The sequence below is a fragment of the Mustela lutreola genome, chromosome 9 (assembly GCF_030435805.1).
Source record: "Mustela lutreola isolate mMusLut2 chromosome 9, mMusLut2.pri, whole genome shotgun sequence".
In the NCBI taxonomy this organism is placed as follows: domain Eukaryota; kingdom Metazoa; phylum Chordata; class Mammalia; order Carnivora; family Mustelidae; genus Mustela; species Mustela lutreola.
The window spans coordinates 93719418-93734520 of record NC_081298.1 but is presented as its reverse complement, the minus strand read 5'-3'; the positions used below and the strand labels follow the sequence as shown (position 1 = coordinate 93734520).

Below are 15103 nucleotides of genomic sequence, written 5' to 3'. Positions count from 1 at the left end.
ATCCCTTCCCAAGAGCCAGTGCCTGCTGCATTCTGTAGCCAGGGGGAACTTTCTAGAATGTCATTCTGTTTAAAACCCATCAAACATTCCCCAGCCACTCAGAATGAAGTCCAAACTCCTTAACACGGCCTCCAAGACACCTCACATTCTAGTTCCTTCTGACCTTGCTGGTCTTACCTCTCACTTGATAACCCCCCATTCCAGGGTCCCGGAACATGCTCAACACAGGCCCTTCTGAATTTCTAGCAGGTGGAAAGAGGCAGCCCACTCTCTTTACCTTTGAGGCTCAGAGTGGCCAGTCCCTGTGTGTGAAATGCTCTCTGCCCACTTCGTCTAGCTACCTCCTACTCAGACGTCAGATCTCCATTTAAATCTTCCTGGTGTCCTGAGCTGAAGCTAAGCACCCCCAAGGCTTCCACAGCCAGTGGACTCACTCCCACTGAAAGACACACCGCTGCGTGTGTTCAACCACCAACTCCACACCCTGGAGACCATGATTGAAATCCCTGCCCAGTAACTGAAGGCTGATGAAGGGTAACTGAGGGGAGGGAGAGATGGCGAAGGAATGAATGGGTAGGTGGATGGTGGAATAAAGAACCTACTCTAGCGTCCCCTCCCCTCCTTCCCAACACTTCTGTCAGTGCTCCGTGGGTCCTCACCAACCCCTCCCCCTCTCCTATGCCTGCTCATCGCTCCCTCGGTCTGAATGGGTTTCCCCTGTGCCTCCGGGAATCTAACACATCCCTCAGGGATGTTTAAGCTCTCCATCTTCCAGAAAATCTCCCAACCACCCCAGAAACTTCTTATCGCCCTATTCTCTGGCTTCTTTGACCTTAAGTGACCCCGTGGCCCCCTTTCCCAGGTCCTGACTGGTCTCTGACACCTCACTGGGAGAGTCCTACGGCCCCGGCAAGAGGGCCAGCTTCTAAGCCTGAGCTGCTCGACTTCTGGTCCAGCCAACCCGAGGGGCTCATCACCTCCTTCCCAGCCAGTGACTCTTGGTGGGGGTGGGCTGCAGTGATCCTCGTCACCCCCGGGGAAGCCTTTCAGCATCACCAGGCACGGCAGAAGTGTAAACTTGAAGCGTCACTGGGACATCCTAATTCACTGTCCTACATGAGACGGGGACTCAGACCTTGAGGGCAGCCATACAATATAAGTCTAATAAGATGAAGCCACGTTTGACCGATGCCTCTCTTGCTCACCCTCCCCACCCCACGATGTGCAGGGCAGACACAGGGCTACTCCACTGATGGGTCCTACAGGTGGTCAAGGCTTTTGCCAAACTGCTTCCCATCCGGAGGACAGGGACCCAAGGACAGATGAGGCTCTCTCCCCTAGCAGAGAGAAATCTACCCTTGAGCCCCCTTCGGTCTATCTGTCCAATAGGCCAGCTTGGTACAGAGAGCCAAGGACAAGCCATGAGGGGGACTTCCTCCTCTAGGTCCCAGGACCACCACACCAGACAGACGTTCATTCCCATAGCAGGGCTAGGGGAAGGGGTGAACTCTCCCAGCCACCTAAGTAGTCCTGTTACCAGTAGCCCCACAGACCCCTACATCCCCCAGCAGGGTACAGTCAGAGGACCCTCTGGACCTTCAGATTCTGGCTCCTGGAGGAACTGCTGGGCAGGGGCAGCCAGGCGTGCTGGGAGGGCTCCATTGTCTGCCTGCCCCACCCAGCTCGTTAGGAACAACATGTTGCTCTAATTACACTTCCCAGGAAAAACAGTGTTTTAAATTAAGGCCTTGGGGGAGGGAAAGAGGGAAGGGGGGACCACTGGGTTTATTTTCCTGATTGCAAAACACCAGAATTTTCCTTCTAGTGGATTTGGGGGTGCAGGAGAGTACCTCATGTACATCTCAGACTAAAGGCCATACCCTGGCATTGGAAGAGGATAGAATGACATCTGGTTGGCCCTCTGAGCCCTCAGTGAAAACAGCCACGGAGCTTGCAATCCCTTCCACCAGGGAAACCCCTGCCTGCCCTGGAGCAAGACAGAAGCGGCAGAACCAAGGATAATGCCCCGAACCACGCCCCCTTCCATGGTCAGGTCTGCAAGCCCCAGCTCCCACCTATGGCACCTCCAGGTCCCCAGGTAGGGTCTCCCTCTGCACATGCTCCACATCCCTGAGCGGGGTGTGGGGGGGTGCTGGTTGTTAAGGAAATCGCCATCACCTCTTCTGCTGCCTGTGTGTGTGTATTTGCGCGTGTACACGCTCGTACACGCTCACACGTGCATGTGCACGCTCTCCAGTTCTCAGGAAATCTAAAATTGCAGTTTCTTTGAACTCATTCCCCTTGGCAGCATGGACCGCCTTTGTTCTCCAGACAAAAAGGAAAAGAAACGAGACAGAGGGCTCAGAAGAGGCGGGGAAGAGGGAGAGAAGGAGCCGGAGGCCAAGGAGCAAATGGAAGAAGAGGGAAACAGGAAGGGAGAGCAGAAGAGGAGAAGGCGAACAAGACTCAGGAAGGGGGGATTTCTTACTCTACCCTGACAGAAAGACAGACTGGGGAGCTAGGGAAGGAAGTCCTCCCTTCATCCATGCTCTCTGAAAGGACCCAGGTCTCCCAGATATCACCAAATCCTCAAAGACCAAGGCAAGGGTTCCGACGCCCCCCCCACCAGAGCTCCCAGAGAGGGCTGCTCCAGAGGGGCATAAAGCCTGGGGGAGGGGAAATCATGTCACCCAACCAACTGGCCCCAGCCCAAGGCACTGCCACCTAGTCCCCTCTCCCCACCCCTTCTGCCAGCCCTGGCTTCAGATGCTAGCTCAGTGTCACCTCTCTCAGAAAGCCGTCCCAACGGTCCTCCACCCGCTCTGGGAGCTGTCAGCACACCATGGACAGATGTCATTCCTGGACTCTGTCTCCCACACAGGCATGGGATTCACTAGCCTGAGGCATTCCCCACCAGAAAGGCTGTTCTTAAACCATCCTTCGGAGTCACAGAAACCTCTTACCTGGTCCTGCCCTTGGCTCCCCAACCCACGGCCCCCGGCGGCCACACAGCTCCCTAACAAACCCATCTGTCCTGTCTGCTCCCAGACTTTCGAGGTCTCTGGTGGCCAGTGTCCAAGAATCGAAGCTGCCAGCACACCCTCGGGGAAAGCTGGCACACTCTCACAGAGATCATGCTGGGAGCCCCAAGGGGGCTAAATGTGGTAGTGGGGCGGGGGAGGGGGGCACATAAAGAAAACTCCTGCTAAGGCCTCGGGCTTCCCGCAGGCCCCATAGCTGCAGCTGAACTGACCTGTCACTGGGGATTCTGGAAACTACATAGGATCCAGGACCTTGGTATGAGGCTTAGCCTTCAAGTGCATGGAAAATGGCCGAGGCACGGAGTCCCAGGTCTGGGGCCGAGGCCCCTGAGAATGAGGGGGTCCACAAGATCATCTCCTGGGGTCGTCCCCTGAACTAGCTGATACTCTATTCATCTCCATTCGTCCCACTGGGCCTCGGACCCTTCGACCTACAGATTCAGCCTCGCCCTATGCCCAGCAGACCCCACGATGTGCTCTCCTCTGGCCCTGTTGACCCACACCCCACCTCAGTCTGTGGCTTGGCTGGCTCTGCAGCAGGCCACTTGGCCCTCCTCGCGGGGTCTGGCCCCAAAGCGGCAAATTTTGATTTGCTTCCTGACAACGAGACCACAGCCAGACCCCTGCTCTCGGAATCTGAGCCTTCACTGCTACATATTACAAATCCACTTATTAAGGACTTTAACTTTTTTTTAATAACTCATCCCTGGGCTGGGTCTTCTTCAGAGCAGGCTGTGGGTTTTGGCCACAAAGCACTCTCAATCAAGAGAAAGGGCTCCGTGCTGCTTCCCTGGACAGGACTCGGCTCCCCTTTCCAAATCGGCAGTCTTTCGCAACCGTAGCCAGAAGCAGGAGGCTGCCTGTCAGGCGCAATTACGGCCAGCTCACTTGGCGGACCCCACCTCGGTCTGGGAGCGAAAGGAAGTGAGGTAAGGGGCGCGGGGCCGGTGGAGCCCACATCCTGACCCTGCATTTCAAGTCCAAATTGCACTGAAAATGTCAAATGGTGTCCGCTCCCAGACTGGGGATTCCCTGATGGCAGGAAGTGGCTGCCCTTTTCCCAACCCATCTGACCAGGGTCCTCCTTCCTGTCTCCCTGCCCAGGCCTCTGCCCCTGCTCCCTCCTGAGGACCCACTCACAGATGTGCAGGAGGCCACAGGGGAACATGCTGCTCATCCCTTGTGGCAAAGGATGGAGCTTTACTTCCTATGGAAGCAAACCCCAATCTTCTTCCAGAACCTAGGAATCCCCAACCCCACCGGCCCCTAAAGCCACCAGGCCCTAACCTGGTGCTTGGCCCCCTCAGCCAAAGGCACGTTTCCCGTCCTCCTGCAACAATGTCTGGCTGATGCCACCTTCACCAGAAAGGCTTCCTTGACTACTCTGGCCCCTTGTGAACTTTTTATTCTTGAAAACATGCCACCTGGTAATCAGCCAGATGAGACACTATATCTGCCAGGAGATCCGGGTGAGTCCAGCCTCCAACAGGACAGCAAGGCTTCTGGGGCTAAAATCATGCCAGGATATACCCCAGGCAGCCCCAGGTCTGCACAGAGTGTGGGGAATGAAATCCAGGCAGGTCCCTGAGTGGCCACTGCCCACTGGGGAACCAGGAGCTCAGATGGCTCTGGGACACTTGTCTAGAGAAGAGCCTCCTCCTTCCCTCTGTCCCCGCATGTCCCTTCAGCTCACCTCATCCAGGATTCCTGACGTATCATGCACCTAGGCCACACCATGGGATGTTCCGTGTCCAGGGGATCAGTGGAGGGAAGAGAGGAGGGAGGAGGGAGGGTAAAAGCTTAGCATTAGTGATAAGGAGCACTAGACTGGGGCAGCGAACAGCACACCAGATGTCACCCTAAGTGAAGCCAACAGAAATGTCCTCCCATCGAGGGCCATGGTGATGCACTTCTGGCCGTGACTTCCACATGGTTCCTGAGAAGGAAGGTGTGATGGGGTGTCGATGCGGAGACTGGTAGGAGAGGCCAGGGCATGAACCTAGAGCCCAGGCATCTCCAGAGGTGATGGGAGAAAGGAAAGTGACAGGTGGTAGGAAGGGTCCCAGACGGGGGTGCAGCAGCCTCAGGAAGCAGCCAGGTCTGACCCCTCAGAGCTGCTGTTTCTGCTGGAGCACGTGGACCTGGGTGAGGCAAGGAGAAACAACTTTGGGTCCCCAGGGGCTGGCCGGCCCGAGAACAGGCGCTTGGACTGAACAGGAAAGAGAGACGGAGAGAAGCCAGAGCCGGGAGAGCTGGGGGAGAAGCTGAGGGTGGAGTGGGGGGCTGATGGCAAAGGAGGGCCTGCAGGGTCCAAATGGTCGGCAAATTGTGCCGGCTGCCTCGAAAGGGAGGAGGCATCCAAACACAGCCGGAATGACCACTTCTCCCAGCGGCTGCTGAGCCCGGCGAGAAGAACACTCCCCAAATCAAATTAGCAGGGGTGCCAGGAGAGGGTTTGCATTTTCCACCATGACTCCCACAAGAAGAAGGGGAGTGGAAGCAGGGTGGACATCCCCACCACTAGCAGAGTGAGGAGACTGGATCACAGTGGGACCGTGGTCTAAATCACAACTTGGGGACCGAACATGCATCGGAGCCCCTGGAGGGTTCATGAGTACATGGTGGGGGGGCGGGCTGCCCAGTGCCCTCAGGGAACACTTCAGTCAGTTTGAAGTGGGGCCCAAGACTCGGCCTTTCTTACCACACCTGGATGGCTTTCAGCCCCTGGCCGCACTTTTAAACCCACCCCCACCGCAGCCCACTGGGGCAGCACCGAAGGCCACCAAGGCCTGGGCCACCCCACCAAGAGGTGGTGTTTTGTTCAGTCTGGGGTGCAGCCTGAGTGCTGGTGATTTCCCAAACTGCCTAAGGGATTCTAAGAGGCTGCCCAGCTGAGGGCAACTGGTCTGGGTGGCCAGGAGGTCATTTCATTCTGAGAGTCTGTGATTCCCGGAATTCTCTGGGAAGAAGGACAGGAAAGGCCAGAGCTGCACAGGGACCCCAGCCCCTGCCCACCCTGCCCCGTGGTCCCACCGGACTCTTCCTTTGCTTGAAGGCAGGAGAGTGGTGGTATTTGGCTGATCACCCTTCCTAGCCCCGGGGTGGGGTGGGGGTGCGGCAGGCCAGGAGGACGGCCGTCCGTTAAAGGAGAAAAGGTGAGGGCAACTTACCTCGAAACCAGGAATATGGTGAATGGCCGGCTAGGATGCAGAAAACAAGAGAGCTCTGGTCAGGTGCCTGTCACCCAAGGCCCCAGCACCCTGCTTTCTGCCTTGGCCAGGCAAAGGCGTTTCCCCCCGCAAAATGACATCCATGGACTGTATCAGTGATCAGACAGTGCTGGGGTTTGTGCTCTGTCCCCTGGAGGCCCAGGGACTCTGAGGAAGCTCGAGGTGGCGGGAGACGGAAAGGGAAGCCAGGTGGGTAGCATGTGGTCCAGACACCTCACTGGAATATCCCTATTTCTATCTGGCGTACCTATGGAGTTTCACCCCACAGAAAGAGCGACTTTGGAGAGATGGTTGTAAACCAAATGCCCCCTGTCAGAGCAGGGAAGTGGCTGGCCCTGGGTCATGAGGCCAGGCCATGGCAGAGGAGGACTAGAACAGAGGTCCTGCCCTTACCCGTCTGCGGAGATGCCCCCATCACACTTACGACCCCCCCAAAACCAGATCACAGAGGTCCGGCTCCCAGAAACCACTTCAAGTTATGATGCAGGGGGAAATACAGCCAACGGCCAAAAGATGCAGGCATTCTAGCACACCCAGATTCCCAACGCTCTCCCCAACAGTGAGAGCATGTTGTGATTTGGAGTTCAGAAAAGATGGGCAGAGCCAACCCTCAGCAGAAGGCCTGACAGCACATGGCTGTTCAGTGTTCCCCACTGACCGTAGGCCCCCAGTCAGGGAAGAAGGATATATGAGAGTCCCCTCTCCTCCACGGGGGCCAACCCCTCCCTGTGCCCTCTTGTTCTCCCCCACTATGGATGTAGTCCCTGCCTGGGCTTCCTGGATGTGGATATGAGCCAGCCTCACCTTCTCTCTCTGGATGAGCTCAAAAGAGGCCAGGAGCTCGCCCGCTGGCTGGCTGCCCCTTATCAGGGGGAACCAGGCCAGCCGGGGCATCCGTTCCAGACTGGGTTGACACATGCAGCGGCCCATAAACTCATCTGCACCCTAGAACATGGAGAAAGAAGAGTCAGCATCTCCCAGTCCAGGCTTGCCAGTGGTGTCAGAGCAATCCCCAGATCCATACCCAGCCTCCTGCACTTGCAAGAGACTCAGAAGTCAGGGCACTCCCCTGGGGCAGAATGGTGCACTCTAACCCCCTCAGAAGAACGTGAGGACAACATGCAAGGGAACTCTGACCACCATTGCTAGATTTGCAATTCCATGATGGTCAAAAACCCCTCTGTAGGTCTAACTAGCCTTCACACTGATTTAATTGAATCAAGATCTGAGCCCCTTAGAGACCACAGTGACAGCCTCCTGGCATTTCCTTAACGCCCTCATCACAGGAGGTATCTGACATTTCCATGGGCTTTTTCATCTCCTTTCAATCTACCTGGGAAAACTGTGATCGCTCATCAAATTCAGTGAGTCCTGTTAAAATGATGTTTTGATCATATCATTCCCCAGCTCAGGCACCTTCCGTGGCCCCCACCCCCACTCCCTGGCCCACATCGCCTCCAGCATGGGAGGCCCCTCACTGGAGCCTGCTCGCCTCTCCTGCCCTGCCTCATTCCCTCTGTACCAGACTCCAGCGTGCTGGCCTCAGCTGCCCTTTCAGCCCCTGGCTGTCACGTGGGCCATCTCCCCGAGCCTCCGCTGCCCCCACCCCTGTACTAGAACTTGCACCTGCTCCCCCGCCTCCCCCTGGCCCAGCCCATCCCAGTCCTCCTGCCTCCCTCTCCTTCCTGCTGTGCTGGAACACCCCACCGCCTGGCCCAAACACCCCAATCACATTTCCTTCAGAGCCTAGGTCTTCCCCACAGGCTTTCCCCAAGTGCCAGCCCTGAGAGATGGGCTATCTCTCCCTCCTGGGAATCTTCTAGAGCTGTGCTCTCCAGTACCTGCGTCGATTCAAATATAAAGCTTAACTGATTAAAACTGAAAATGAAAATGGGGTTTCTTAGGTGCTAGCCACTTTTCAACTGCTCAAGGCCACATGTGCTGAGCCGCTCCCATTCTGAACAGCACGGCCACTGAGTTTGGCCAGCATCCCGGGAGGGTCAGCTGGCCAGCTCTGGAGAAGGGCCCTGCCTGTGCCCCTGGAGGTGTCTCTCTACTCCGTGGGGGTGTCTCAGCTCCCACCTACACTGGGAACACTATGTGCCGACCACTTAGCCCACACACAAGCACCCCATGACCATTTGTGGAGTCGATGTAGCTCTCAGATGGGGAGAGAGGACTCCTGGGCTGGAGTCTCAAAAGCAAGTCAGAGGCAGAGAACCCTGACCCAGAGCCAAACACCCCTCCAGCTCCATCCACTCTCCCTGCCGCAGACACAGCTCACCTATGAGAAATCCATTTTTAATTACTCTAGAGTGTTTTAATGGCTCTGTAGCTAGCCTGTGGGGTCAGGGGAGAGGCCATCTGGCTTGATACTATACCCCTTTGGGTGGTGTCTCCCATCCCCGCTCCTGGAGGCTGTGGGCAGTGAGAGAAAGAGAGAGGAAGTCAGGCAGACTCACGTAAGTGTCGTGGTCATACAGCTCCACCACAATGTTGGGCGGCTGCTCAGCGATGCTGGCCGGCTCACCAAAGATCTCAATCTCATAGAAGATGAGTGTCTGGTCCCAAGTGGGGTTCAGAGTGTTCTTTGCCACCACTGTCTTCTGGCTCTGGTGCAGGAAGGAGACGATGGCGTAGGGATCTGGGTGGGTCAGGCACAGGGTGGGGCAGGGTGGGGAGGGGCAGGAACAGCAGAGACCGTGAGAATTGTCTGCTCGGGGGTCGTGTGGGCCACAGAGCTGGAGCAGAGCCATGGCTCCTGCTCTGGCTGGGGCAACCTACAGGTGGGAGCCTGTTTCCCCAGCGCAACCCCCTCGCTCCACCCCTGCCCTCTCTAAGGCCCTCTGGTGGGTCACAGTGCAGAGACAGAGCTGAGTTCCAGGAGAGCAGGCCTAGAGATCCAAAGAAGCCCCCTTCCAGGCTCCTTCCTGGGCTGGCCACCAGGTCCTGCTAGAGGAAGTGCATCCTGGACAGTACATGCATTCATTCATCCAGCAAGCATTTATAAAAAGCCTTCTGCAGGCCAGGTCAAGAGCTCGGTGCTAGGGGCTGAGAATACAGTTAGAGAAGAACCATAATCCATACAAGCAACCCTAAAACTACAATCCTGATCAATGCCTTGAAGAGTAGCTCTGAGACACCGTGGTATCTGTGAGAAAGGGCTCTATCTTCCTTGAGGAAGGGAGAGTACAGCAGAGATGCTGTTACCCTCAGACTGGGGTGCCTAGACCTGCCCTCCAGCAAGCCCACACCGGCTGCCACAAGGAGAACAGCCTGGAGGGAGCAGGGACACCAGTTCTGAGGCCCTTGCAAGGGTTCAGGCGAAGACAGCAGTGCTTGGATGGGTGAGCACCCCAGAGGGAAGCCTGTGGACTGAAGAGCTCTTTGGCAGTGGATGATATGACAGGAACCCTGAGATCCCTCCAGCTCCCTGCTGCCCCAAACCATTGTGCATCCTGCCTGCCCACTAGTCATTCCCCCCACCTGTTCCCAAAGGGATGTTGGTGTCACTAGAGAAGATTCTAGGGCCATGGCTCTCAAATGTGACCATGCAGCAGAATCACCTGGAAGGCTTACACAGACTGATGAGCCCCCCACACAGAGATGTGCTCATCAGATCTGGGGAGAGACCTGAGAATTTGCATTTCTAACAAGTTCCCAGATGGCTGGGATGCTGTCCTCCAGGCCATACTTGGAGAACCCGGGCAGGAGAAAGGCCTACGGAACTGAGTGTAGGCAATCTGGGACAGGGGCAAAGGGCTTGGAGGAGGGGCTCCTCCAGCTTCTCCCATGAGGATGTCAGATGGGGGGCAGGGTCCAGTTTGCTGCCATTTTCTAAGACTCAACGTGCCAGATGCTGAAGGACAAGTCCAGAGATGCAGGAAGCTGGCAGCTGGATGCTAGGTATCTGGGAGGGCTGAGCGCAACTTGCCCTCACCCGTGCCCTCCACCTTTGGCGCCCGCTCCAGCCTGCAGCACCCTGCCTCCTCTGAGCATCCCCGTTTAACCCCAGCTGCTCCCTAACCCCCATGTGACCCTAGACCCTAAGTGCTAAAGGTTCAGTGCTAGGATGTCCAGCTGTACTCCCGGGACGCAGGTGGGGAGACAGCCCTTCCTCACCAAGGAAGGGGAGAGGAACAGGTACCTCGGCCCTAAGGAGACCGAATGCCACACTACCTCCATCGGACAGGAGGTGACAGAGAGTGACCCTAGAAGAGGCAGGAAGGTCAGAGAGGACTCCCATCAAGAGATGGGGGGAGTAGGGTCCAAGATTCTGATTGTTGGCCCATGGCATGGCTAATTTTACAGGGTGGGGGAGATCTAAGCTAGGAGGCAGATGCTATGGGCACTCAGTGGCTGAATAAGGCTGGGTTTGGCTCACAGGAGGTAGCCACCAGCATGGAACCAGGCTTCAGGCACAAAAGCCACAGTGTAGTCAATCCTAGAGGGCTTCCTGAAGGAAACAGTTTGAACCTGATTCTGGGGGTAGAAGACTGCAAGGCCCTTGAAGGGAAATGGGCAGAGGAGACATGCCACCCCCACCTGGTGGAAACCTCCCTGGCACGGGGCTCCCCCTTCCATGCACCAGCCCGGGTAGGGTTGGCCCCAAACACTTCCCCTCCTGCCCCTGGCAGGGCCCAGCGGCGTCTGTGCATTTAATGAAACCGTCTGGCTGTGATACCATCAGCTCCAAGCTCGGCGGAGAACCTCTCCCTGGTTCCAGTAAGGGAAAGAGGGCGCGTTCCGATAAATAAAACCATATTAGAGAGCCGGCGAAAAAGCCCCTTTTGTTCCCACCCCCCGTGCTTCCCAACGCTTTATTTTTATAAGCACGAGGGCCCCAGACCGGCCGCGTTTACACAAAGATCACAATTGCACATTGTAGCGGCTACGCACCCTGTATTGGTGTTGGCAGCACCCCCCACGCGCACCCCCCCACCCCAGCGGGCCAACTCCTTCCAGCGGCCCCAGCAGCCCAAGCAATGAGCTCAGCGCTGGGGGAACGGGGAGGGGGTGGCTTTCAAACAAGAATCACCCAGACCCACACACGCGCCCCGCCCGCCCAGGGGAGGAAAAAACACACAACAAAGGCATTGTAAAGAGCAGGCCTGGAGGCCTGGGGCCTGAGACACTGGGCTACTGTGTGCTGGGGCCTGGCTTCTCCCCCCCACAGGGCCCAGCCCCTCCAAAAAAAAAGAAAGAAGGCGGGCAGGGGTATTGCTGAAGTAAGGTGGTCAGATGAAGGGAAGCCAGACAAACGCACACTCATCGCTCTCCCAGGAAGGCCAAGGGGAGGGAGAAGCAAGTCCTGAGGGGAGGTGGAGGGGAAGGTGAGGGGCTGGTTCTTCTCTGTCACTCCAGTCTAGCACTCCTCTCGGGGACACTCCCATAGAAGAGGGGCAGCCTTGGCCCTCGGGCTTCACCCACCAAGCCACATGGAGCTGAAGTGGAAAGTGGCCAGACTGGGGCTCTCTGAGGACCATGAGCGGCCCTAGACGGCTCCAGCTGTGAACACACGTGGTTCTACGAGATACCATCCTTGCTAGAGGCCCCAGGCAGGTGGTTCTTTGGCTGGACCTAGAGCCCTACACCCAACTCTGCTGCTCGGACCTTCCTAGAGCCTTCCTAGACCTTAACCATACACTGAGCCTTCCTCCCAGGCCCTCCTAACTTCCCAGCTCAGACCCCTGGGATGGGAGACGGGGCAGACAGCACCATCCCACTTGTCAGGTAAGAGAGCTTTGCCCCATGAAGATGAAGTTACTAGCCCATGCTCACCTGTGACCAGGGCTAGACCCCCCTGACTCCCAGTCTACTGCTCCTTCCACCACTCCATGCCCTTTGGGAAAGAACCCTTCAGAAAGAGGGGAGTAGTGCAAAAGAAAACTGTAATATAGCAATATTTCTTCCTATTAAATTAAGAAAAATTATTTGGAATTATAAAACCCAGTGTTGGCAAATATTTGATGAAATGGGTACTCTCCTTCACTGCTGGAAGCAATTCAGGAAAGCAACTGGGCAGTATGCCCTAAACAACATAAAACTGTTTATACCTTGCTTCCTCTATTCCTGGGAATCACCCAAATTAACCAAAAAGCTATATGCACAGAGATGTTCACTCCAGCATGATGTGTAACCCGTCATTCATTCGCTCTGTCACTACTGACTGACCAGCGCGTGGTAGGTAAGCAGAGCACTAGGGATAGGAAAATGAAGGAGAGGAAATCTAGGCTCTTAAGATCATGACTACTGGTTGGAAATGGTCACTACAGGGCAGTTAGATTCCAAGGTGATGTGCAGCTTACTCAGGGAATGAATAAGGTGCTGGGCGTCGGGGATACCTCCATGGAGCCTGGCGGCATCATGTCAACCATCCCAAAGGAGGTCTCCTACACTAAGTCTCCAGGACGAGGAGGGACCAAGGCACACCAGGGAAAGGGGGCGTTCTAGACATCAGCACGGCACTCACGGTGACACCAAAGAGCCTGGGCATTTGAGAAACAGCCACTAGTTGGTCTGGCTGAGGGGAGGAAGGGAACACCTAGGGCAGTGGGGATGAGAGAGGGAGGAGGAGCGCACAAAGATCCCAGATCTGAGCGGAGCAATCTGGACTGAATCCTACAGATCGGTGTTCCCCAAAATGTGAGCTTCATAAACGCGAGTTCTCTGGGGATCTCGTGAGCACTTAAACAAGTCAAACAGGCTCCTTTCCTGAAGCCATTCCAAAGCCTCTCAATGCCACTGTGCATTGTAAATCTGGAAGCGTGCACTGGTCTCCGGTCTCCCTTGCTCAGGAACCCTGCTTAAGTGGAGCATTTCACAAGCCTCCGACGCACTTTGGAAAACAGCTCCATGAGCTCAACGGGAGAATTCCCCCTGCCAGAGCCAACCTTAACCGAAAGTCGGCTTCAAGGAGGAGCGGGCAGTGACTGGAGTCCAGACGCCGTAAGCCCCGAAGCAAGGGCTCCCCAGTCCCACCCAAGACAGAGTCTGGATTGGGACGTAACACTAAAACTCTGGTCCCCACCGAGGTAACCTCCGCTGTGAGACCCCACTGCGGCCTTGCTCTTGAGTAATAGCTCTCGGGACCACCCGCCTGGCACACACCTTTGATCTCCCAGGAACCATAAGAACAACAAAGAGGGCACAGGACCGTCTGTTGTCTTAATAGATACTGCACTCTGGTAAATTAATAACTTAGCTTTCGGTCTACTCACCATCTCTCATGCTTGGCAAACCACGGCAGGCAGGCCCCCTGAGCCCACTGGCCTGTGAGGCCCTCCAAGGGGAATTTCTGATTCCCCCAGCCTAAGGGCCATCTTCTGATATGTCATGACCTCACGACAGAGCGTCTCACGGGTTGTCCGTCTTAATGGGACCTCTGCTCACCAGGCAGGGGCAACCCCAACCCAATGTCAAAGAGAAGTCATTGGAATTAAACATCATTTTATGTTTCTAAATGCCTAGCTGCTACACAGACCACGCATCCTCCTAGCCACGAACCACAAATGTCCTTCCGATGTCTGGAGAATTGAGGTTGACTGTATATTGAAACCCCATCGGAGGCAGAACCCTCAGGTGGCCCGGACATAACATCTCCACAAGCCTCCCTTTCCTGCCTGAGTTTAATATTATTCAACAAGTGTTTCCTAGGCAGTTACTGCGTGTCCCCCCCCCACCCCCACCCCCCACCCACCCAAACCCATGGCCAGAGAGAAGGAAGCAGACACAGACACAACCCCAGCACAGCTCAGGGCCCCAGGAGCCCACCACTGCAGGAAAGACCCAGGGCATCACAGGTCAGAGTCAAAGGAGCACCTTCTGGAAGAGAGCCGTCTCTGCCTCAGACACTCAGCAGACAGGCTGGAGGATGATACCAGCAACAGACGCCACACTAGACCCTTCCCTGGCCCCAGACGGTCCGGATTCACACATGAGTTTCCTCCAAGAAATGCCAGCCGGTGGCCACGCACAGCCTTCGGCCGCCAGCCACCCCAGGGTCAGTGCCAGGGGAGAAATTGCTTTGGTTTAGGGTTTGGGAGTGAAAATAAACACTCTGGGTTTTATAGGTTCACCCATGTTGGCTGCTGTTTTCCTTTCCAGCAGCTGGTCAATCAGGCCTTTCATTCAGAAGCCAGCGGCCTCTGAGGAAGCCCTGGGCAGTGCCCTCAAAGCTCAAGGGATGTTTATTTGGGGGAGGGGGTGGGGCTGGGATGGAAAGTGTGACATCTTCAGAAGGCCAGCGCCTGGCTGACCCTGCCTGTGGTCCCCCGGGGTGCCTGCCATCTCCCAGCATGGGTTTCTTGGGAGGGCCTCTGTCCCTGCAGTGTCCTCGGCCAGCCCAGCCCAAGGACAACAACAGGAGGACAAAGGCCCCCCCAGTCCTCGCCCCACGCCCACACAGGCCTGCTGCCTGCACCCCTGTCTCTCATGCCCTGCTAAGGAAGAAGAAAGGCTGTGGCTGAGTTCATCTCTCTTCTCTCAGCATACATCCCAATGGGCAGCGAGCATTCTGGCAGGTTCCCAACAAGGGCCAGGTGCACACGTCTGCCCCTCCCCCACCAACTGCAGCATGTGGGTTTTGCATATGCTTTTCAGAAGGTGCTGTCGGGACCTGGGGACCCAAAGCCCAGAGGAGAAACTGCTCCATCTACCATGTACCTGGCTGCCCAGGGCTGGAAAAAAGGTCACTGGGAGGAGAGAATGTGGGGAACCCCAGCTGCTGGGGTGAGGCATGAGGGTGGTCCCCCCTCTGGGGGAGGAGCAGGGCCCAGCCAAAGAGAAGCAAGTGGCTGTGAGCTATAGGGCCATCCTATAGTGAACAGAAGG

At 56.3% G+C, this 15103-nt stretch overlaps 1 protein-coding gene across 23 annotated transcripts in view; it reads right to left on the bottom strand.

The window, feature by feature from the left end:
* The window catches only part of DYSF (dysferlin), a 204044-nt gene that overhangs the window by 69142 nt on the left and 119799 nt on the right, over positions 1 to 15103 (bottom strand). For all 23 annotated transcript variants that reach the window (XM_059188015.1, XM_059188016.1, XM_059188024.1 and 20 more), the window contains 4 exons: positions 8734 to 8915; positions 7076 to 7216; positions 6212 to 6241; positions 4735 to 4764 (listed from right to left, as the gene is read on the bottom strand). In XM_059188015.1, coding sequence (XP_059043998.1) covers positions 4735 to 4764; positions 6212 to 6241; positions 7076 to 7216; positions 8734 to 8915 — 383 coding nt within the window. The remainder of the gene's footprint in view (positions 1 to 4734; positions 4765 to 6211; positions 6242 to 7075; positions 7217 to 8733; positions 8916 to 15103) is intronic.